General features: G+C 34.9%; 1 protein-coding gene across 2 annotated transcripts in view; it reads left to right on the forward strand.

Moving 5' to 3' along the window:
• Positions 1-25,558, forward strand: part of LOC126752932 (sodium/potassium-transporting ATPase subunit beta-1) — a 53,829-nt gene that overhangs the window by 27,252 nt on the left and 1,019 nt on the right. For both annotated transcript variants that reach the window (XM_050463979.1, XM_050463980.1), the window contains exons 3-4: positions 23,982-24,239; positions 24,311-24,573. In XM_050463979.1, the coding sequence (XP_050319936.1) occupies positions 23,982-24,239; positions 24,311-24,573 (521 nt within the window). The remainder of the gene's footprint in view (positions 1-23,981; positions 24,240-24,310; positions 24,574-25,558) is intronic.

Here is a 25,558-nt window from a genome sequence, read left to right on the forward strand (position 1 = left end):
CTGTGTACAAGCATGTAAAAAAAATCAGTTGACAAAAAAATGTCTGCAATGGAAAACTTCTACACTTGTGTCTCCATTTTCTATTTTTCTTTCATTTTACGTCGGTAATATTTCAGGTTTCTGTTGGCACCGACACACATGTACACATAAGTATTTATGTACTATATGTATATAATAATCGCATATTATCATAATATCGCAGTCATCACTTCATTTTATTATTGTTAAGTGTATATCACACTCATAATCGTTATTGTTGTCAAGTTGTTTTTGTTTTATTTAGTTTAGTCCTATCATATTCTTTCACACCGCAATTCAAATCAAATAAAAATGAAAATGTCTTCAACAATAAATAATTTATAAACGCTTGTTCTTTTCCTTTCCGCTGTAAAGTCACTGCGTTTATGCAACGCAGCTGTGGTGTGTGTGTGTGTGGGTTTTGTTTACGGCAAAGTTTATATGGAAAGAATAAATATTGTAATTGCAGATTTGATAATGCGCTGATAAATAACTGAAGTGTAGGAAAGAAGTTTTCAAGGTCAAATGAGGAGTGAGGCGTTGCCAGCGCGACAGCTGAAATATGACAACAGTGGCAATAGGGTTGTTCACGAAGCGACGTGTGTTTAGTCTAAAAAAAATATAAAATACTACGGGAAAAAAGTTAACTTTGGTTTTCTGGCCCACCGAAGCAATAATACTTTTCATAGTTGCACTTTTATAGCATAAAAGGGCATGAAAAGACCTTTATCTTGATTTTGAACGGGCAGTTTGTATGGCAGCTATCTCCCACAGTGGTCCGATTTGAACAATATTATTATTATATTCGGAAATTGTAAAGCTACCTTGGATAATAATCGATACCAACTTTCGAGAAGATATGTAGTCAAATAATCGAATTAATATCTAATCAATTTCTCTGGAGTTCGAACATTTTATATGGCAATTATTACTTTAATTGGTCCGAGTCCGATTAACCACCGATTACTTCGTATGTATACAGAGGGACAGACAGACATAGCTAAGTCGACTCAGGTCGTCACACTGATCATTTATATACTTACATACTTTATAAAGTATCCGAAGTCTCCTTTTAGCTGCTACAAAGTTCGTGCAAACTTGGCCTAAACGGAGTACGGGGTATAACAAGAATATATAGGCACAACCAACTATCAAAGGACAGATGACAAAAGAAAACAGGAAAAAATTAACATAGCAGCAAATTTTTCCATAAGCCAAAAGTAGCATTAATCAGTATATTAAGTTTGTTGGATAATTTATTCGAGGTAAGGCCCAAATGGATTTAGTGTACATCAAAAATTATCATTAGAATGAGAAAGAAAGTTGATTCACATTTTTAAGTAATTTTGGCTATTGAAAGTTTTGGAGCACACTCAACGATCGATACTTGTGCCCTTAAATTAAAGTGCGACGATTTTGATTAAAATATTTAGATTTAAGAAAAAAATCTACGAAAAATATGATTTTTAAGTATTTTGCTTTTGCAAAGATAATTTTTTGCCCAAAAGAAGATTTTTTCACTCAATTTACTAATCTCTTTTCGAAACTACTTACGTTCCACCACTCACAAACGGGTGCAATATCTAACACCATCTATTCGTTCATTCCTTGCACGCACATAAGGTGTTGTTGGTAATGCTAACAAGCTAAATGCAACATGTTATGAAATAGAATTAATCAGCCAACAGCGCTGGTAGCGTCACACACTATTGTGGTGGCTACAATGGCGGGCACGAAAATTAGGACACTGAAATTTCTATGACTGAGATTAGGTTTTTCGTTTTTCGATACCGAGCAATGTTCTACCAATCAGGCTTATATACATTTCATAAATTTGGAAACTTACAAAATATGTTTTCTGTCTATAAATTCTATTTCGGTATATCCTATCTTACTGACGGATCCCTAAATATCTTATGCAATCACTATTAACATTAAAATTGAAAAAATCATTTAGAGTAACACCGGGTATGCAATTTGTAACTCTTATTCTAGAGGCCAGTGAAGGTACAATGAGATGAACTACTGACGTGTTCATACACTAATTGATCAATAATAATAGATATAACAAATAACCTATCCTATTTATCTATTTCATTCGAAAGAACATTATTTTTCATTTATTTTATGAAGATGTTGGCCGCCGCTACGTCTCAGATGATTCATCTGTTGAGTCCATTCTTCGGTGACTCGTCCGAGCATTTCGACTGGTAACCCGCGAATGACACGCGTAATGTTTTGCTCCAAGGCCTGAATCGAGACGGGATTGTCTGCATTGACCTATGACTTTACATATCGCCACATTAAAAAGTCTAACGTTGTGATATCACATGATTTTGATGGCCATTACACTGACCAAAACGTTATTTTATCTACTCACCGAAGTGTTCTCTCAATAAATCATCAAATAGGCAATTATCATGGCATGATAACAGTCGCCATGGACGGCTACGTTCTCATCGGCATCATTTTGGAAGAAATATAGACAAATGATTCTATCGCCCCAAAAAACACACCAAACCGTTATTTGTTCTGAATGAAATGGCAGCTCTTGAATCTCTTCAGGTTGCACTTAATCCCAAATGCCACAATTTTGCTTGTTTACATACCCATTGAGCCATAAATCATCGCAGAACAAAATTTGGCTCGAAAACGTCGGATCTTCTTAAAAGAGCCCGTAGAGCAAACCGTTGTCGCTTGAGAAGTGGAGTGGCTTCAGTTCTTGTACAAGCTGTATTTTGTACACTTTCAATTTAAGAACTCGGCGTAAAATGCGCCAAGTCGTTCCATACTTCAGTCCGAGTTGCTGCAAACGGTGACGAATCGACTCTCCACGGTCTTCGTGCACACTCTCAGCGACGGCTGCTATATTTTCTAAACTGAATGCTGGACGTGGTCTATTCGGTCGAATATTATCCGATAATGATGCTGAGTCTCAACGTGGGTGATGGTACTGCGAATAGTAGATCTTTACAGAACGTGGATTTTCGAAATAAAGTTGAACGATTTGTAAACGTTGTTCAGGCGTAAGTCTTTCCACGATGAAATGCCAAATAATACTGAACAAAAATAAAAAAATAAAAATAAACAAGAGTCACGGTAATCTGTCAAAAAAGGCTGTTAAATAAAGTACTTCTACTTTGATCACGCAAAATTATCCTTTTAATAATCGCAATATGTCCGTACACCACTGTAGTACGAATGCATTTGCAATATGATAATTGAACAATCTGAGATACCACTGAGCGAATTTCAACACATTGCGTGATGCGTTGGATAAAACGTCGCTTTCAAAGAAAATAAAACTAGCGTAGACGACTGACATTTAAAACGGAATTAATTGCATGGGATTGACAAGTACGGACATGACGTAACTTGCGATTTCAATAAATCAGCTGTAAAAACAGCAAAAAACAAAAAATTAGAAAAAGTTAAAATTAGAAAAAATTCGATAAACAAAAACTGAGACATATACATATATATGTGTGTGCATCCGCCCACAACGAGCAAATCAAACGCCCGTCACATTAAACCGCCAACGCGTAATCGACGCTAATCGTCAACCGGCTAGCCGCAGCGCAATGCATAAATTAAATTAAACACACAATACAGAATCCACATATAAAAAAATATAAAGAGAGAAACAAAGAATATTCATTAGAGAAAACAATGCATCCGAGTAGACAGTGTGCGCGCTCGTCTCGTTATTCGTCATTAGAGTAATGCTGGCAATTATTTACTTGCTCACTGAACGTTCACTCACTAAATCAGTCGTTGTTGTTGTTTTTGCGGTAACTAAATTTTTATAATTGCATAAAACTTAAATAAATATACTGAGTGATATTTTATCATCTGTCATTGACGTCGAATCGTAAAGTGTGTAAGCAATTATAGCTGTTGGCAACAAGTTTCTGGCGGCCTTGAGATTATTCTGTTATCGAATTATCTTTTAATTGAGGGTTTTAGGGTATATTTGAAAATGAGACATTAAAAACAAATTTATCTATGAGCTTTGAGCTGGAAAGTGCTGCAAATATACGCATTTCATTCGACGAAACATTTTTTTATGAAATTCCCCACTGGTTTGTGTTATAAAATAAATATATACACCTTGATTGAATTGCTGGAAAAGATTTTCGAAAGAATAGGTTCTCGATTCTGAATTTATTTTTATATTTTTGGATTTTTAAACTGGCGGCCAAGAATGAATTATGCTAAGTTTCGCTACCCTATTCAAATGTGAACCATATTCCATTGAGAGCTTTCTGCACCGATTTGATGAAATGGTGTTCAGAAAGGGCAAGGTCTGAGCTATAAAGCAGCTGATTCAAAAGTTCTTAGTCGTTGTTTTCCAAATAGTTTTCAAACAGTTTTGCTAGATGAAGTCGAATTTTCTTGCTTTTGAATATATCAACATGTTTTTAAACGTTTCGAAATAGTCTTGAGTGGTTTCAAAAGTTTCTGCGAGCTCTTCTTATGTTTGATAACAATCTTCATCAAACAATTCTTCTAGTTCTTAATCTTCAAACTTTCTTCGTTTTACAAATCAAAATTACTACTATGGATATTAGAACCATGAAATAATGCTGAAGTCACAGCCTCAATATTGACCAATGATTCCATCTGCCCATAGAGCACTCTCAGCAATGGCTTATGGCTTATCATCACTCTAATTGCGTCAAGTTTGTTTATTAACGTACCCATTCAACCAAAAGAGAATTTCCATCTCGTTTTGAGCCCATGCACCGAACATGTGACGCGCTAAATGGCCGTTCGGCTTCAATTTTTGTACGAGTTACATTTTGTAAGCCAGCGAACCAAGATCCTTCCACAAAATATTCCATGAAATGGCAAACAGAGTGAATATAAATTAGGTTACAATTGTCAAAAACACTTCTGAAGAAAGTAATTCCTCATTGAAAACCTCAATCTTAAAAAACACCCGTTAGTTATATTTATATCCTGTAGGTTAGGTTAGATGGCTGATCAAAAGATCGCAAGTGTCTTTCGTGAAACCATAGAAAAGAAGAACTCCTGTCTTCGAACTTAAAAATTAGCAAACCGCTTAGTAGCCAATACAAACTTGCACAGACGTTTAAATGTCGCTCCCGCCAACTCGGTGGGATGTCTGAAGGTATGCGCACCCAAGTGTTTAAGTCTTGACATCCCAAACGCAGGAAAGTCAAGAAAGAAGTTGGGAGTTGTTTTCACCTCATCTTCTTTCATATGTACAGCTTCTGCAGATAGCGTTTGGTAGGATTCCCAGCCTTACTGCGTGGGCGCCAATAAGGTAATGGCCCGTTAAAAACCACACTACTAGGGAGAGCCTAGCCTTACTGAGGGCAAAGAGATCACTTTCTTTTGGCTTTTTCGACAGTGCATGACCTTGAAGCCCAGCTATTTAGTAGTAGACAGAAAGAGGATACGGGAGCACCGATCTGCTTCCATTCTACCGATAGCGGCTTTCTTTGCTAGCTCATAAGATTTCCTGGGCTTTCGCTGTGTCCTGGCACCCATACTAACCTTATCACAAAGGCATTGGATGCTACTGATAGCGAGGTTAGGCACTCTTCAACCAGCCCTGAATGCACTGTAAACGAGTTCAAGGCTAGTATCGCCGCTCTGCTATCTGAGTGGATGGTCATTTCTCTGAAGGAGGCTGCACTCCCAAGCAGTAAATCTACTGCTTAATGGCTGCAACCTCGGCCTGGAAGACACTACAATAGTCAGGAGGTCTGAAACTGGAGTTGATAGAGAGCTCCTGACAGTAGACCTTTCCATCAACCTTCCCCCATGCTTTGAAAAATTCATTAAGAAGATCACTGCTCCTCTCCTTTAACGGCTTCTTCCTACCCTCTAAGGGTATATTAAGTTTGCTACGTTGTTTGTAACAGCTGACGGAAACGTTGGGGACCCTATAAAAATATATATAAATGATTAACGGGACGTCCGTCTGTCATTTGTTGAGATACCACTACTTTCCTACCCAAGAAGCTGTTCATTTGTTAGAACCGCCGGTATCGGACCACTATAGCATAAAGTGGTCATGCAACCCGCACGGTCAGAATCAAGGGTGAAGTATTAGAGAGATGGCAAGACAGTGCGTCTTCTCTCAGGAGTTCATTAGAATGATTTTGGTGGATATTTTGGGTATGAAACGCCCTCTTGCTCGACTCAGCCCGATAAATCTGAATTACATATGTATATCAAAGAGAGTATTCTCATATGGTCTCTTTGGCGATTTAAAAGCTAAAAAAAAAATCACCCGTAAAAATAACACAACTCTCCAACTAATTTAATATGTATAAATATTTAATTAATTAGCTGAAAAAATATGTAAATTTAATTTTAAATAAAAAGTCACGAAAATCATTATAAAAATGTTCCACAATATAATTAAATTTTAATGAAATACAATAACAAACTAACTTTCAATTTCATTTCTCAGTTTTTATAACCTAAAAACGGGTTTAACGTGCGTCACTGGGCAATGTATCACCTGCTTAACACACTGCCCTTCTTCAGAAATTTGAGAAATACACGCATATTAATTTATTTTCAGCGCTCGAATGCGCGCTTAGCTTACAAAGGGCACACAGAAATCTTTATATATTGCAATATTTACTTTTTATACTCTCGCAACAATGTTGCTAAGGAGAGTATTATAGTTTTGTTCACATAACGGTTGTTTGTAAGTCCTAAAACTGAAAGAGTCAGATATAGGGTTATATATACCAAAGTGATCAGGGTGACGAGTAGAGTCGGAATCCGGATGTCTGTCTGTCCGTCTGTCCGTCCGTCCGTCCGGGCAAGCTGTAACTTGAGTAAAAATTGAGATATCATGATAAAACTTGGTACACGTATTCCTTGGCTCCATAAGAAGGTTAAGTTCGAAGATGGGCAAAATCGACCCACTGCCACGCCCACAAAATGGCGGAAACCGAAAACCTATAAAGTGTCATAACTAAGCCATAAATAAAGATGTTAAAGTGAAATTTGGCACAAAGGATCGCATTAGGGAGGGGCATATTTGTACGCAATTCTTTTTGGAAAAGTAGGCGTGGTCCCGCTCCCTACTAAGTTTTTTGTACATATCTCGGAAACTACTATAGCTATGTCAATCAAATTCTACAGAGTCGTTTTCTTCAGGCATTTCCATATACAGTTCAAAAATGGAAGAAATCGGATAATAACCACGCCCACCTCCCATACAAAGGTTATGTTGAAAATCACTAAAAGTGCGTTAACCGACTAACAAAAAACGTCAGAAACACTAAATTTTACGGAAAAAATGGCAAAAGGAAGCTGCACCCAGGCTTTTTTTAAAAATTGAAAATGGGCGTGGCCTCGCCCACTTATGGACCAAAAACCATATCTCAGGAACTACTACACCGATTTCAATGAAATTCGGTATATAATATTTTTTTAACACCCTGATGACATGTACGAAATACGGGTGAAATCGGTTCACAACCACGTCTTCTTCCAATATAACGCCATTTTGAATTCCATCTGATGCCTGCTCTGTATATTATATACATTAGGAACCAATAATGATAGCGGAATAAAACTTTACACAAATACGGTATTTGAAAAATATGTAAATGACTGATAATGAAATTTCGATTATCACTTTATCATGCGAGAATATAAAATGTTCGGTGACACCCGAACTTAGCCCTTCCTTACTTGTTGTATTTAAATCACACCTGAAGCCTTTCGCCCTGCACACCCTACATACACACACACACAAATCGTGCAGCATTAATTATACACCCGTAAGCAATATTTACAAATTAACCAACTTATTCTTACCTGAGCGAGTTTAAGCTGCATCAAACCGCTTTAGGGCGGCTCAAACTGCTTAGTGAAAACAAAGAAGTTTTTCTTATATTTTGACCTCGGTGTAGTTTAGTGATTAACACTGACTGATGACACTGATATTATGAAGTATGACAATTATGTGGAACCGGCGTGTGTTTGCCTGTGTAAATGGAGCGCCGTTGGCCGAATGAGGCTACGAAATGGATGCATGTTAATTATTTGTATCCGGCGCTGGTGACACACGGCCTAGCGCTGGTATGCGCTGAGATTTTTCGCAGGTTTACGCAGGCTGTTGTTGTTGCTATTTGGCTATGCGCTAATTTCGCAGATGTTAATTTTCAATTATGCGCAATTATTGCCTTTTGCCGAGTGCGCCACACAACTGATTGACGCTCATGGACAACGCACAGACACACATAGTACTCACACACTCACACATATAGAAATATGCCTGCTAAATAGTGTAGGCACATGCCTTGCATATTTAACGCATTTTAACGCCGTCTGTTTGCTTTATGGTTCATACAATTTGTCTGAAACACAAAAAGCAGCTTTAAAGCGCCTAAAAGCGGATTTCTATTGTTGCATTGTTCGCTTGTGCGTTTTTAGGCAAGGCAATCGATCTTTTTGTGCATGTAATTCAATACTTTTCTCAGCATTTGTGTGTTTACTTTTGTGGTCTACATAAAATACACACACCTTTGTATACCTTCACCCCCACCATCCTCCTCCCGTTGGCTACCATTAACGCAGCGTAGCATACACTCCTCATTTTCAGCGCTTCAAGCAACTGTATGGAACTCAATTGAACCAGAAACGTTGCTAACATTCGCCAGCACAGCATATGGCATAGGCATTTCCTCGCCGTGTGCGCTTACGTCACCAATATAAAGTTTTCGTACAAATTTTACTCGTAAGCATATCCTTACTTCGTGTGCAATACAAAACAACAAAATTGTATGTTCTACTCAAATATTTAATGCTCTATGTTGCCATGTGCGCACATTGTCCCAATAAATAAACAGGCAACGCATAGCTTAATGTGCGGGCATTTAATCAAGGAAAAACTAGGATAGTCACCTTTATGGGAGGGTGTGTTTAACCTTCAAATTTTATTTGTGCTTCTGTTTTCCATTTGGCGCTATGCTTTTATTTCCAATTTTTCGCCAAATGTTGCAATATTAATCCATCAAAATTTTATTGGCTAATGATGCATGCAATTGTATATACAATTATGCGCAATAATGACTTAAAAATGTGATCCATTTAAAGGTTCCCTACTTTTTTAATAAACAAACACAGAATCATCAAATTTAGCGGAGAATGTTTATTATTATTCGAAAGAACATTCTTCGGCATTTTTTTTGAAAGTTTTGAAACTGGCTGTAAACTGTATACTTATAATACCAGGTTGTTCAATAAGTTTTGTCATTTGATAAGAAAACCACAATTTTATGATTCAAAATACACTTTATTATACAGTATAATCTCCCTGAACATTAATACACTTGCTCGAACGATCCTCCAATCTGTGGATCCCATCCCTGAAATGAGAATTCGGAAGGTCTGGTGAATACGGCCGTTATGACCTCTTCATTTGATGACAAACGCTTGCCACGCATAAAGTTTTTGAGTTCTGGAAACAAATGGAAGTCGCTGGGGCCTAACCTGGTGAATACGTTGTATGCTCCAACAGTTCGAACTTTAATTCATGGATTTTTTGTCAAAATTCTCTTGTAACAAGGTGCATTGTCTTGATGAAAAAGGATTTTTTTCTTCTGCAAACCGGGTCTTTTTTCACAATTTTTTTCCTTTAACTAGTCCAAAATAATAATTCAGAATTAATAATAAAGTTTTCAAGTAATACACAAACAAAATTCCTCTCGCATCTCAAAAAAGCACCATAACCATCTTGGCCGATTTCCGGATACGCACGCGTTTCGAAGCCGAACAACCAGGTTCACACCTTAACCTCTTGTGCCAACGTCCAACCCTTGAAATAGTTCTTGAAGTCAATTTCCGTAACAGCCTTCAATGCGAGCAACGATTCACGTTTAATGGCCTCAGTTGACGCAAATCGGTTTATCCGAAGCGGTCGTTTGAGTTGGCTGAATTGGCCAGAAATCACACGGAGCTCAATCAGGCGAACACGGTGATTTGCGGGACGGTATTGGTTGAAAATTTGGCGAAAAAGTCACGAATAATCAATGCAGTATGCGACAGAGCTTTATCGTAGTCCAAAAACCAACAGTTTTCGGCCATAATTTCGGCTTCTTTTTACGAATAGCATAGCGCAAAATACGCATAACACTCAAATAGCATCCCTTTTTGACAGTTTGGCCGGTCGGAAATATGTAGTTCGGGTTGCACCACACCTCGATAATCTTAAGAAAACTGTCAACATAATCATGATTTTTGACTTACCATGGCGTGTTTTTCGGCTTCGGCTCACCTTTGTCACGATATGCGAACGACTGATCGCCCGTTTCTATGTCGTAAGCATAGATCGAAGACTCATCGCCAGTAGTACTACATTTCACGACATCCTGGTAGTTGAATGATTTGTATCAATCAAAAACACTTTCTCGCCACAAATAATTATCACCGAAGGCATTTTTCAACATTGTTTCGACACCAGAAATTCGATTCCACATACGAAATTTAATGAAACTTCTTTTTTGAATAATTTCACTCATCGCAAAAATCACCAAATGCACTTTATGTACTTCAGAAAGCCAAGCGTATAGTAAACACTAATGACTATTTTCATGTCATATTTCGCACAGATGTTACTGACAGTCATACCAACGTAGAAAAAAATAATTTGAGGGATGGGTTTTCGCGCGAAATTTATTACATTAAAAGCAAAAAATTAATTGAAAAGTCTTACTATTTTTTGCCACAGCAGTACTTCATATAAAGATTTTCATTTTTCTAACGAACCTTATTAAGAATAATTCGATCAGTGAACACGTTTTCAAGTATACCTGAGCAATGTCCAAATTAATGCATTTAACACGTATCTTTCTCTGCCCCCAATATATCCCATATAATGAGTTCCGTCATGGACAAGTTTTCTTAAAAATGATGTGGTTTAACACTGAATTATAACGGGAGTTGTCTATATCTTTGCCTAAACCTTATATCCCTAATATGTACAAACAATGATTGACGTTTTCCACATTAACTCAATATATCAAATTTAGCCTCTTCGGTCGAGTTAATATTATATATGTGTGTATATATGCCTCATTTGAACATATTTTGAATATAATTTTAACTGACTCGAACTAGAATGGAGTAATAGCACTAAGTTTAATTCTTTCACAACATATTTTAATATAAAATTTTGCCACCACCTGAACGTATTTCTCGAACTCTAATTCCTGCAAGTAGCAAATAAAATTCGGTTGCACCCGAACTTGGCCCTTCCTTACTTGTTATATTTACTTTTAATGTAATCACTAAAACAATTATTGTTCCAAATACTCTGGAAGTAAAGGTCTAAAATGTGCCATCATTTTCCCCAGGTGTGAACAAGCGCCAAATAAATAATAGCAGTGATTAAAGGCTTTTAGTTGTTTCTGCTTTCATTATGATAAGTTATCAAGAGCAGAGGAAAATTTATTGCGCGATTATGTATATGTAATTGTATACATTAGGGTGCACCAAAAACAATATTAATTTTTTCTTAGACAGAGTGAAAGTATCGCAAAGAAGGCCAAAAAACTTGGTAAAGATTGATATGACATTTTATGACTTTGAGGCATTATTTTGTGGAAAAATATATAAAAAAAAAGTTTAAAAACTATCTCTTACGATTTAAGGTTGGACTTTGATCGCGCATAACTCTTCAACGAGTCGACTTGGCAAAAAATTATTTAAAATTTTTCTGTAGATCGCTAAATCCTCTACAAGAATAAGTTTTCAATTTTCATTTCTTCGAATGCCTTAAATATCGAAGCAAAATAAGAAAATGTTCCTGCGTTAAGTACTTTTACTCATACATATATGGGAAATCGAAAACTAGACCACCCAGAGTATACTTGGTCTAAGACCGGAAGTCGTGAGCTGTTTGAGCCATATGTAAAAGAATCGTTTCTGGCCACTCCCAAGTGAATGGTGCTCGGAGAACTTACCTTACTTGCGTGAATTTCTACACATGGCTCCAAATATATTTTAGACCTTCGTATAATCCACACTCTACAAGTTTCAACCATTTTTCTTGCAGGAATCTTCAGTATAATCCACACCTTTCCTTTCAATAATCTTCATTATCGTTTATTTATCAACTAATTTCGAAGCAATCAGAATTTTTACGACACTTAAGTTATTATTTTACTTTATGAAGCAAAATACTACAACAAAAATAGTCTTTTAATGGCAAAGTCAATGAAAAACATAGAAGAAGGGTCCTTGCTTCACCAGAAAATATTTGAGGTGGAGTGCATTGACACCTCCAGCGTAGACAGAGTACTGGTATGTATGCCTAGCTTTGATCCCCTTATTAATATTGATTGGTGGGAGAGAAAGTGACATCCACCTAATGACCTAACGGTAGATTCCTTTGGTATGTCAATTAATTAAATCTTTTCCGAAAATATATATATATATACTACATAGCAATTTCATTTAAGGATCTCAAAAAAAAAAAAATGTTTTCAATAAATTTATATTGAAGCACAAAATTAATTGCTGGGGGAGCTTTCATACCATGACGCCTTGTAGGTCACCTAAAAGTTTTCTTAGCGATAATTAGTATGCCCATTTGTCTAATTTCCAACCAGGGCACATTAGCTCATAATCAAATGCCACTAAGTACTTTCAATGTAACACTTTGTTTACAACTTCAACTACCTCCTCGGGTACTAGGTGCAAATCATGCGTATTAATATATATAAGTACATACATATACACTCGCTGCTTAACAGCTTTTAGAATATCATTTAAACGACACTTTGGCGCCTTGGACGCTGTTACCCGGTGTGTATTGCTGTCATCAAAGCAACAGCGGTACATCCTGCTCTCTCTCTCTCTTGGTGACTATACATATCATACATTTTCCCTGTGCTGGGATACAAATATCCTTTACGATGCGTAAAGTGACTAACGAGGTCACACCACATGGCAAATGGGCCGACATATACATATATGTATGTATATAAATAATGAAAATATATATGTACATATATGGCAGATATGTTTGTCTTCGAGTAAAAGACACATTCCTCATTCGTTGCACGTACCTATATATTCTCACATATGGGTAGACCAACGTCATTCCATTGTTTACTTATTTGTGGACTTGCATAAAGTCTAATTGTACTCGTATACACTTCATGGTCAATTCTATAAGTTAATGTTGCTTCATTGTTTCAGAGAAATGTGCGGCTTACGCACACAAGCCATTTTGAGTTGTTCTAGGTAAGGGTTTAATGCTTAAGGCAAGAAAATATTTCCGAAATACTACTAATTAGCTTAGTAGATAGGATCATTAACGATTTTTATAAACCAAATTTATACCGAGCGAAGACAGGTAATTAGTTTTTGGTCCTTCTAAAATGACTTCAGTATATACAGAGTGCTAAAATAATCCGGCAACAGCACTTACAGGCAAAAATACCAGAAATGCAGTGACGCTGATTAATTGATTTTCGATTACTAGACACTAATTTGCCCACTCTTTGCTTAATAAATATTCAAATTAATACTGTTAGTTAATACATGCGCTTATACTTATTTCCTTCTTTTGTAGCAATAATAACCTTCGCAAATACAAGGTTTTCCAAGAAGGGTGGTATGACTTCTAAAGCTTAAGGGGAGTACAGTTTATTGCTAAAGACCATTGACTTCGAATAACCCCACAAGAATGGTGTTAAATCACAACTTCTTGGAGACCATTCAATGTCATCATTTTTTTCAAATATGACGCAGGTGCTGTGTGGCACGTAGCCCGTCTTGTTGGAACCAAGTGTTGTCAAGATCAACTTGTTCTAATTCTGGCTATAAAATGTTGGTTACCATCGACCAATACCGTTCTCCACTGATGGTAATAGTTTCATTTCGAAAGAAGTACGGACCGATGATTCCTTTTTTTTTTAGCAGGACGGGAATAATAAGGATTTTACTTCTAAACTACTCAGTAGTACATGTTGGCAAGAGTTATTCTAGGTTGGGTTTCGAGACTGTCATTGATGATGTTTTTAATAATGGTTCCAAGATAGAGGAAATTATCTACAACTTCGAAGTTATAACTGTCAACAGTGCCGTGCGAGCCAAGTCGCGAGTGCGATGAGTGTTTGTTTGATGATAAGACATATTTCGTCTTGCCGTCGTTTACTACCAGATCTATTTGCTTCGTTTCCTTATCCTTCTCTATAAAGTTCTGCAGCTCAAATCATTTTCTCCAAGAGTAGATTGAATAAGTCGCACGAAAGGAAGTCGCCTTATCGAAAACCTCGTTTAGTATCGAACGGCTCGAAGAGGACCTCCCGATCCTGACGGAGCTTTTAGTATTGCTCAACGTCAAATTCCACGACCCAAAAATCACACCAAACTGTCAATTTAGGTGAATGTGATGGTTGTTCATGAATAATTTGTTGATTTTTTTCGCAACAGAAATGACAGTTTTGTTTGTTTAACGTTTAAGTAAGCCTCATCAGAGGAGATGAATCTTTTTTTTTTAAGTTGAGTGAGAACAATTTTATACGGATGCAAGCCCAAATCTTCTCTTAAAATCCACCAGGTTGTGACATTAGATAATCCCGATTATTTGCAAAAGTTTTGGAATCGACAAATTGCGGGCCTCAGCAACAATTGCCTGAGCGATAACGACATTTTCGTTACTTCGACCGATATATTAAAAATACCCGAAACGATTCCATTGGAAAACCCGGTATAAGACAAGTAGCAAAAAATTGCATTAACGACACGTGTTATGGAAATGAAGGATGAATTACAACTTTAATTTCGTGTATAATAATGACGCAAGTAATAAAACAACATTAATATATTTCACAAAAAGATTAAATTAATTAATTACCTGTCACTGAATTTCATACAATTGTACTAACTAAAATGCAAGCTGTCTTCGTTTGATCGCGCTGAGCTGGGCTTAAATTTGATTCTGTACAGACAAACGTAAATACGCTTTTAGAAGAAATATTGGTTATACAAAACATCTCGGCCAAAACTGGTTTTTCTTGCGTATTTACAAATGAGATTTTAGCTTTTAGTTAATTTTTAATTTAAATTTTTTTTTATTTTTATGTAGGTAATAATAAAATAAAGTTTAACTTTAATAAAATGATCGTTTAGAATGATGTTGATGAAGTAGAATAACTATTCAAATAAATTTTTGCCACAAATTTATGTATTATTTTCTCACTACATCAGATTATGAGTTGTTGTCATATGTATATATAATAATTTTTTTTTTTGAAATTAAGTTTAATTGAGTTTATTATTTCACTTTTTTTTGTACTGAGCAGCAAGTCTACGAGTTCCAATAACTTTTATAATAACAATGCTCACAATTTCGGCCAACTTACTCTCTCATATTCCCTCTTCACTTTTCCAGCACTTTTCGACCATTTATTTTATTCATTTACCCTTCACTTTTACTTTAAAATACATTTAATTTTTATTTTATTCACTCAATGCAAAAAATGTTCACAAAAATTCAATAGCGAAAATAATTCAATAACAAAACGAACAGCTGATCGTAAGCAGCAACTTGTTGGTATTCGTGTTGACGTGTTGACGGCTTTTTGTTGCTAAACAAAGCAACACAGATCGTATAAGTTCGCTGCAAGCAAGAACATGTTGCTAGAGCAAATGTTGAGTGAAAGATGTTGCGTGCAATAGCGAAATGTTGTGGGATGTGTATTTAAAAGATATGAGTACTACATAATTAAATAACTAAAGCAGTGAAAATATATATTTAAATTAATAATGAAATAAGATTACAAAATAAATATGTATATTTGTAATAAATAAAAACATATATGATTGAAAGTATGTTAAGTATACAGCAATAGTACACATGAATGAGCATGAATTTATATGTGAATATATGCATAGAAAGAAAAGCAATAACTGTTTACAAAAACAGGTGGCGCTCAGCAATCGTGACTTTCAACCAATTTAAACTTAAAGATAAAGATGTATATATGTATGTATCATATATTATGTATATGTATGTACATTTGTATTTAAATAAAAAATGCGGTGTTTCCAAATAACCAACTCTTAATTGCTAGCAAATAATGCTTGATTAATATTTTATTAATTCAGTTTAGACAGCTGTTCTTTAAGTTGTTTATAATAATGAGGCGGTACTTTGAGCTAAAACATTCTTATAATATACACCATAAGTAAAATTTAACTATTCTAAAGAAAGGTTGAACCTCTTTTTGTCGAGATGAATTATCGTCAGCGAAAATCTCTAATAGTTTGAGTAATTTTCAAAAACTCCAAAACTGCGGAAAAGCAAGCAAAATTAAGATTTTTAGACAGAAAACTTCAAAATAGACATTTAGCTTTAATCAAAATGCAGGAATACAAGAAAAATTGAAATTCTTTGTGAACAAAACTTTCTAAAACTGCAAAACTTGCATATACAAGTAGCTTTACTCAAAATGCTGAAAAGTAAGCGAAATTGAGATTTTCTGTAAACACAATTTTCGAAAATTCCAAAACTAAATTTTTGAAAACTCAAAATACAGAAATGCAACCAAAAATTATTGTAAGCAGAAAACCAACCTGTTTTAAAAGTACTAAATCGTTTTTGTCTTCATTTATTTGTTTCAAAAATCAAAAATAGCAATTTACATTTCCTGAGGGGTGATTCGCCAAATATTTCAATCATCATTTGCTTCAGGGTACTTTTCTTGTATAAATTTTTAATTGTGAAATGTTTTGAATAATTGTGTTGTGTTCTAACATCCGGCGCATATAATTTTATTTAATTGAAAGAAAAAGTGACTAATAATGCAAATGATATTTATAGAAATAACTATACATACATACATGTATATATTACATTTGCATGTATAATTAGTATACATAAATATACTTTTATGTATATGATTACATTAAATTGTGGTAAACAAAAAAATATCTTATTATCTTAGCATATAAAATGAAAATACAATACAATTTGTGGTTTTCAAGTTCAAGGTGACTAGTGAATTGCTATTTCAGAAACTGAAGAAAATAAATGCAATATACATATATTACTATAAATCTATTTCCTATCTTTCTAAGTATTATAAAACAAATTGCGGCAAAGGATAAAATAATTAATAAATATTGTATAATGCTGACGAAATTGGACTGTTACGGGACACACTTAGCTTAGGCTGTAAAAAAATGCGATTTTGGTGAATTAAAAAAATATAACTTTTTTTCATTTTTAAGGGTATACAATTGTAAGATTTTAACTTTAAAATTTTCGAAGAAAAAATTAAAAATTTTTTGAAAATATCCGACGTTGTTAAAAATAGTACTCCGCGGCTGCAGCGATACTGCTGTGGATGAAAGCTGAAACAAAATTCTCACGAAGGATATTTTAAATTTTACCAAAAATTTTGTTAGTTTTGGGCTTTCCAAAATTCAACTTTTGTTCCGGTGAAAAGTCTGGTGAGCATTATGTCGAGAATGATATGCGGAACGCGCCAAAAAGATTGTATAGTGATTGGTTGATTATTTTTCCCAACTATGTAGGTGCCAAGCTTGTCTTTCAAGCAAATTTGATTTATTTATATATTTTAGGGATTAACCCATTTAAGGGGTTACATAGGTTTCCTCGAGTAAAAAACAGCCTTTTCAACAATTTTTTTCTCATATAAAAAATAAATATTTTACTGCAGTTTTTTATTTTTACAAAATACACTATTAACAAAGAAATTTTGAGATTTTTGGAAACAAATATTTCAAACTCGGCTATTGCGCCATTTCCGTTGACTCATCGAAGAAAAGAGGCGCCCGCGTTGGCAGGATAACTTTTTACAGGATCATCTAAAGTAAAAACAAAAATACGTGTTTTAATTTAAACCTTAACTTAGAACTTGAAGGAAGAAGAAAAAACAGAAAATTGGTAGACATTTTTACAAAAAATTTTAGTTTCAGTGAAATTTTCGCGACATTTTTTTGAAATAGTTGTAGTCGAAAAGCAAAAATTCTTCGTTCAAGTCATTAAGAATTGTATCTCAAAGACCTGTGTAAAATTTAAGAAAGATCGTTTCAGTAGTTCTCGAGTTAACAAAATTCAAAAACACAGTTTCTAGAAAAACGCGTTTAGAGACGGCGCACTTAGCCTTGCTAGACTCGAGCGCACAAGTTCTTAAGGCTGTATCTCCGAAACTATTACTCGGATCAACTTAAAAATTTAGAAGAGTATTCTGGAAGTGTTGTAACCGCTTAAAGATAAACTGAAGAAGATATCTGAACTGAAGTGCTATTCTTTATAAGTCTGTAACTCAACAATCAATTGAGATATCGATTTAAAATTTAAGTATGTTATTAATAACAGTATAACCTATCGAAATATAAAAAAATATTCACTTATACTTCACTAAGTATGTCTTTTAAATTACTAACTAAATTGATTTTTATTTGCCCCGAAAACTGAATTTATTTTGCAATATAGCTCTTTAAGTTGGTAATGAAAATAATAATAAATTTGCGAGAGGCAACACATTCTTAAATGAAGTGTATGATAAATCTGATTAATCGTTGAAATGATTATGCAGGTTAAATATGATGGAAATTGATTATATTGCCAAATATTGGATAGTCGATGAAAGTATTTTCGTATTTCTAATCAAACTTCAACATATTTTTTTATATTTATATTTTTAATAAATATGTGCCATTTTGGGCGACCACGTTTTGCCATTTTTTTGGTTAAATGAAGTAGAAGATCTCACCTTTCCAACACTATATAGTACGACACAAAGTGATTGGTAGCACTGGAGATATACGACTGCAACGACATCTATTGAGAAAATACGAAAAGACTTTTTCGACTATCCAATATTTTATTTTTATTTTTTAAATATTCCCTTCAAATCATTTTATGATATAGTTAACGAAAATATTAATTAGTTCGGCACGTTTTCCATTGAAAAAATAATTAATTTTAAATATTTTTGAAGCTGTTGGCAATCGCTACTTAAAATTATGGGTTATAGACAAAAATGTTTTCTTCCTTTGTTCTGTAAAAAATCAAAACACTTCGAGAGCACAAAAATATATTTACAAATTTGTATTCTTCGAACTAATTATAATAAATCAACATACGGCATATTTTAATTATACAAGGTGCTTCAAAAGCATATATTTTCATGTATAAAAATAAGTATAGAACTGCGAGTGTATATATATTTAAATATTGTTATACGAATATTAACATGTAAATACTTACATACATGCATAAGTACATACATATATACATGTATGGTAAATACAGCTAAAATGCGGTTAAATGATTTGCCTTTCAGTTACCTGTGAGTACCTGCGATAAAGTGACTTTGCCGCAAAGTGACTATTGATTCATGGCACGTTTTGTTGCCAACGCCTCATTGTTGCTATTTTAACTCGACAACATTTAATTTATATACTTTGCTACTTAACAACACACAGTGTGGCTGTGAGCAAAGTGATTACTTACGGTTGTAAAGAGATTTCTGTGCACATACATATGTGGATATATGTATGTATATATACATAATTGTAAATATAAATATGTATCTTAAAATAAATATTTATTTACCTGTTTAAGTAGGCAATTATTTTAATTAGTAAAAATATGACTACGCAAACAGTTTTTCAGCAAGTTTACTAATATATAAAGGGTGCTTTATTAGTGGTACGAAAATATTGTTTAAAAATTGTGGAAATTTATCTCCAAAACTGTTGGTTTTGCAACAAATTAGTATTATACAATTTTTTTCTCAAATGAGCATCAGCGCTGAGCTCATTTTCGACTTAGTTAGGAAATAAGGTTTGAAGATCAAAAACGTAAACATTTTTATTCCAGAAATTGTTGTAAAACTATTGAAAAATAGTATATTTCCAAATTTAAGATGAAAATTTTGACTCGTTCGATTTCATTTTGATATCAAGGGGTGCTCTTAATGAAGTTTTTAAGGTTAGACGATTAAAAAACTAAAATTGCTGTAAAACTATTGAAAAATAGTATATTTCTAAATTTAAGATGAAAATTTCGACTCGTTCGATTTCATTTTGATATCAAGGGATGCTCTTGTTTTGTGAAGTTTTTAAGGTTAGACGATTAAAAAACTAAACTTTTTTATTTCAAAAATTGTATCAGTTTTGAAAAAAATGTGTTTCCAAATTTAAAATGAAAATTCCGACTCGTTCCATATTATTTCGCTATTAGTCGTGCATTTTGGAAAAAAATTTTGAAATTTTCCTAATTTTTTTTATTATTTATTGCATATTTCGATATGATATACCTAAAAACTATACAAAAATACCATAATAAAATTTTGAATCTATATTTCAAATATTTTTTGAGTTATAGGCTTCGAAAGTGTAGCTGATCAGTACATTAGGTGTATCTTTATAGTCTACGAATTTGCTGCAGTGATTACTAGAAAAACTACTCAATCACTCTCAAATTTTCTCTTCATGTTCTATAGATAGTTTTCTAATGATCTACACGTTTTTTTAATTTATCCAAAATTGAATTTTGGCAGCCCAAAAATGATCAAAGTATTCAATAAAAATATTTTCTTTTTAAAACCGTCATTTTTCGATTTTTAATTTTTTTATATCGCCTGTGGATCATTGTACGGATAATATCTTCTAATAGAGCATATATTTTAATTTCCATCCAACGAGAAGGCTAGAATGACCACACAAACTAATTCACTCACAAAACCATTGAGAAAATGCTACACTAAGCCAATTTTCTGCATTAACAGATACATTTCATTAATATTTCGTTGTCTTATTACAAATAAAAATTCATTTAGCGCTTAAAAAACACCCTTTACCCATATATATAATTATATTACACACATTTTCATATATTTTTACCAACAATTCTGCTATCTCACCTTAAACCGGGCATTAATCTGCTGTACTTATGATAAAGAAATCTTTTTAAAACAAATCGCTTAGTTATTTATGAGCATTTAACAGCCTGACGACCTTTTTAGCATCTCCAACAGACTATTTCAGCTTATGAAATTGACAATGAAAAGCAATTGTCTGAATTTTCTGCAGTGTTGGAAGACAGTGATTTAGCATAGCTGAATATTTCATAAGTAAACACGGAAATCAATGAAAAACCGCATATGAGCATTTATATTTGTGTTAACATACACATCGTCAGCTAAAATGCAAAACAACGTATCATAAAGAAATCAAAAATCGCTGTGGAATATAATAACCATTATATAACCAATTTATAACCACTTTATAACCAAAAGTTGAGTCAATATGAGTGTATGATAACCAATATATAACCATTTTATAACCACTTTATAACCAAAACTCAACTTTTGTTTCAATTTCAGTGGTTTTTATTATATCGTTTTTCCTTTTATGAGTGTCTGATAACCAATATATAACTATTTTGTAACCACTTTATAACCAAAACTCGAATTTTGTTTCGATTTGAGTGGTTTCAATTATATCGTTTTTCCTTCGCCTATATATTTATGAAAAGTGATGTTACGTTATTTTGCATTTTAGCTGACAATATGTATGTAAATTTGAAAATATGCACAGAAAATATTTTTTGTTACGTATACGCCAACGCCAACGCCACTAGGTTTTGCTTTATAGGCAGATTAACAGCACTTTGGCGTTATATAGTCAGCATATAGTATTTATATACACACACATATACATATGTATGTACACTTCAAACTGCACTTAAAAAAAGCAAATAAATGTCATATGTGCCGTAAATTATTTATTGACTGCATTCCCTAAGTTGCTGTCATTATAAAATATTGCAAGAAACTGTCTAGCGTTATGAATAGCACGCTCGTGCACACGTTTCATTTGCGAAGTAAACACCTCACTTGTGATTACAAGTAACTCATTTCCATTACACTGACTGATTACAAGCAGCAAGAAAACAACAACAACAACAACAACAACATACGACTATGCAAAAGTGTATAATAATAAAAAAGCTAAAATAAACAAATAAAACTAGAAGCTCAGTCGATTGTAAAGTCTCGTTGCAAATGTTTATTGCAAAAATGCATAAAATATTTTGGTTTGTATATACTATTTTTGAAATATGCATTTCTAATGCGCAAAAATGGGAAAATATTCGACGTAATTGTCAGAGACATATGTAAGTTGCAACAATGTTGCAATGAAATTGAGAGACCCTACCGCACTTGCTTGCGGTATGCAAGTTGAGCAGTTACTTTCAGGAAATAAGTAATGTTAGGTTGATTCTCGATGGGATTTAGTTTCAGGAAATAGGTAAGGTTAGGCTTCTAACCAGATTCTCAATGGGATTTCAAACTTGTTCAAATACACAACAAGTCCTAAGTTCAAAATAAAGTTGAGGACGGTAGGCGATATCGGTAAGTGTCAAACGGAGTGACAACATAGCTCAAATTGCTTAGGTGATACTACCTCTTCACTCCCAGGCGAACTGAAGAAAATTTACTTCAATGAGGTTAAGTAGCTCTGGTTCCTCCAGATGGAGCTCACACTTGAACTACTTAATATAGTGCTTTGTGAAGCCATAAAAATAGAATTCCTTTATCTAATCTTATAAGTCGACAAAGCGCTTTGAAGCCAATACAAATCTGCTTTGACGTTTAATTTCTATTCCCACCAGCTCAGTAGGATACCTAAAAGTGTGAACTCAAAAGTGTTAAGCATTGATCTGGCAAAAGTAGGGCAATCAAGAGTTAAGTGGGAGATGTTTCTATCATACAGCTTCCACAGCTGGCATCCGGTAAAAGGTGGACGCCGATAGGACAAAGACTTGTTAGAACCTCCACAAATAGGAATACGCTAGCTTGGTCTCTTTCGATTTACCTTGGAACAAAATAATCTTGCGAGAAAGCAAGAATCGATTGTAGTCACAAACGGGCTCTCGCAAAACCCAGCTCTCCTGTAGCAGCACGCAAGAGAGTAGAGCACCGACCTGCTACAACTCTACTAAGAGCGGCGCAAAGATGCCTTTCCTTACCAACTTGTCAGCTTTGCAACTATCTGCAGTTCCGCTGTGGCCTGGCACCCATACTAGTCTCATCATAAAATGATTCGATGCCATGAACAACGAGATTTGGTATTCCTCAAACCAGCCTTTAACGCCCGGTTAGTGAACTCAAGGCTGGTATCGCCGCCCTGCTAGCTGAGTAGATAGTCAGCTGTCTAAAAGAGACTACATTCCGGAGCGGTAAATCTACCGCATGGCACCTCGTCTTTACAAATGCTACAATAGTCTGGAAACCTGGAATTGAAGTTCATAGAGAGTACCTCACAATATAACACACCACTAACCTTTCCTTTAAGCTTAAACCTTTTGTAACGAAAATTCAAAACCTCTCCTTAACCAACTTCTGCCCACCTATATTTCCCTGGAGGAAATGTGGGTCAAGAAACCCCCAGAGTTGGGTTTGGCGACTCCATGATTCAAAAAATCCGGTATGAAGTCAAAGCATGTGAAGATTTCTGAATGTTCAGACACATATTCACTAGGAAACCCATATTTTCTGAGTTTGATAGCAACTTTCATTCGTAGCTTCCGAGTGCATCTATGGCCGCAATTCATACACACTTGCTGATGAGCGCGGCTTGTTAAACTCACTTAAGCTTACTTGAAGGTATGGTCTTTTCGTGGATCCTCCACTGCGCAAAGGCTTTCTATCTAGACGATCTCAAAAGAATCCTCAAGAATCCCAGCGGACGATCCCGACTAAAACTAGTTAGTAGTACCTTGCTAAGTTCAAGAATCTCTCCAGATCATCAAGAAAAGATTTACGTTCGATCCTTTAAAATCAGCTACCAAATTCTTTACCTAAAGATTTTTAACATATGCAATGTATTCTCAACCTAAATCTAAAAGATAAAACCTTACAATGTCTTTAAAATTAGTCTAAATTACCATTCCTCATCTCTACTTCCAGGTCAGCTGATGCTGTTCTACACTATTTTCTACATCGTACTCGCCGGTTTATTTGCGATCTGCATGCAGGGTCTATTCGCCTCTCTGAGTGACAAAGAACCGACTTGGAAATTGGAAAGCTCATTGATTGGCACAAATCCCGGCTTAGGCTTTCGTCCACTGAGCGAGGAAACCGAACGCGGCTCGGTGATACAATTCGATACAAAGAAGCCAGTCGAAGGCGCCTATTGGACGGATTTGGTGGATCAGTTTCTTGAAAGTGAGTTACACATATGCAGAATTTTTCATATTTTTTAACCAAAAAATACATATATATTTTTAACTTGACAGAATACCGCAGCACTGGTGAGAAGAAATACTGTAATTTCAATCAGACAAATGGTGTTAATAAGGTCTGTGTTGTCAATGTCGACAACTTTGGACCATGCTCTAAGGAAACCGGTTACGGTTATCAAAATGGACGTCCTTGCATTTTCTTGAAATTGAACAAAATTTTCAACTGGATGCCGGATTTCTATGAAAATGTAAAAACACTGCCCAATGAAATGCCTTCTGATCTCAAAGAACACATTGGCAATTTAACTGAAAATGAGGTGAGTTATGGTTATGATTTATGAATAAAGTTCCGGAAAGCGTATAATAAAATAGAATTCAGAATTCTGTTATAAAACAATTTCCCCACCCCTAAGGTTCCAGAAACTCCCCCCTTTTCGCACATTATCCCTACCTACATTTTCAGTGGCAGTGAGCCGGTTTCGATATGCTGTCATCTACGCCCATTTTCTTTTTAATTTATTTTCGCAATGAATTTTTCATCAGTCTACACCCAGAGCCACTATCCCTCTCCCGAAAGGCTTTTATGGGTCCAAGGTTTTATTTATTAAAAGGCCTGAGAGTAGCCCTGCTTTCAAATGTGTTTTTGCCTCTACCTTTGGCGGAGTGCGATTCCGTCGTCCCGGGCAATGAGCCACCCGAGACGCTGTCCGATTTTAAAGTCGATTTCGATATACTGACACCTACATCCGTTTTATTTTCGCAATGAATTTTCAATCGGTTATTTCTCAGAGCCGCTATTCATCTCCCGAAAGGCCTTTGTAGGACCAAGGTTTTATTTGTTAAGAGGCCAAGGCAACACATTCAGAGTCAACCTCAGACCCGGCCTCTCAATCTATATCTACAACATCAATTTGATAATATCGAGTGAGGAATATACCCTGAGGTCTTACAGGGTTTTCAAGTGATGGAGACGATCTCAGCATTAACTAGCCATTTCTGCAGGATGTCATCCTTACATACCGAGATGACAGAATATCTCGACACCAGTCCAGTGTTTAATCAACACGAAACTGTGGTCTTAGAACATAGTCGCTGATGCTAACTATCAGATTCGTGCTCAAATATTCCTCAGTAGTTTTTTCGAGGCGTTAAGGCCACAAATCTTTTAGTATCTGCCAGGTTACATCGCGCGGAGACGACCGACTTCAAGAGGCTTGAGTCCGAGAAAGGACCATTGAACTTTCCATAAATCAGAATTCAAGGGGGTTATCTTTACTAATAGTCTCTTTAGGATAGAGAGAT

This window comes from Bactrocera neohumeralis, chromosome 3, assembly GCF_024586455.1.
Source record: "Bactrocera neohumeralis isolate Rockhampton chromosome 3, APGP_CSIRO_Bneo_wtdbg2-racon-allhic-juicebox.fasta_v2, whole genome shotgun sequence".
In the NCBI taxonomy this organism is placed as follows: Eukaryota; Metazoa; Arthropoda; class Insecta; order Diptera; family Tephritidae; genus Bactrocera; species Bactrocera neohumeralis.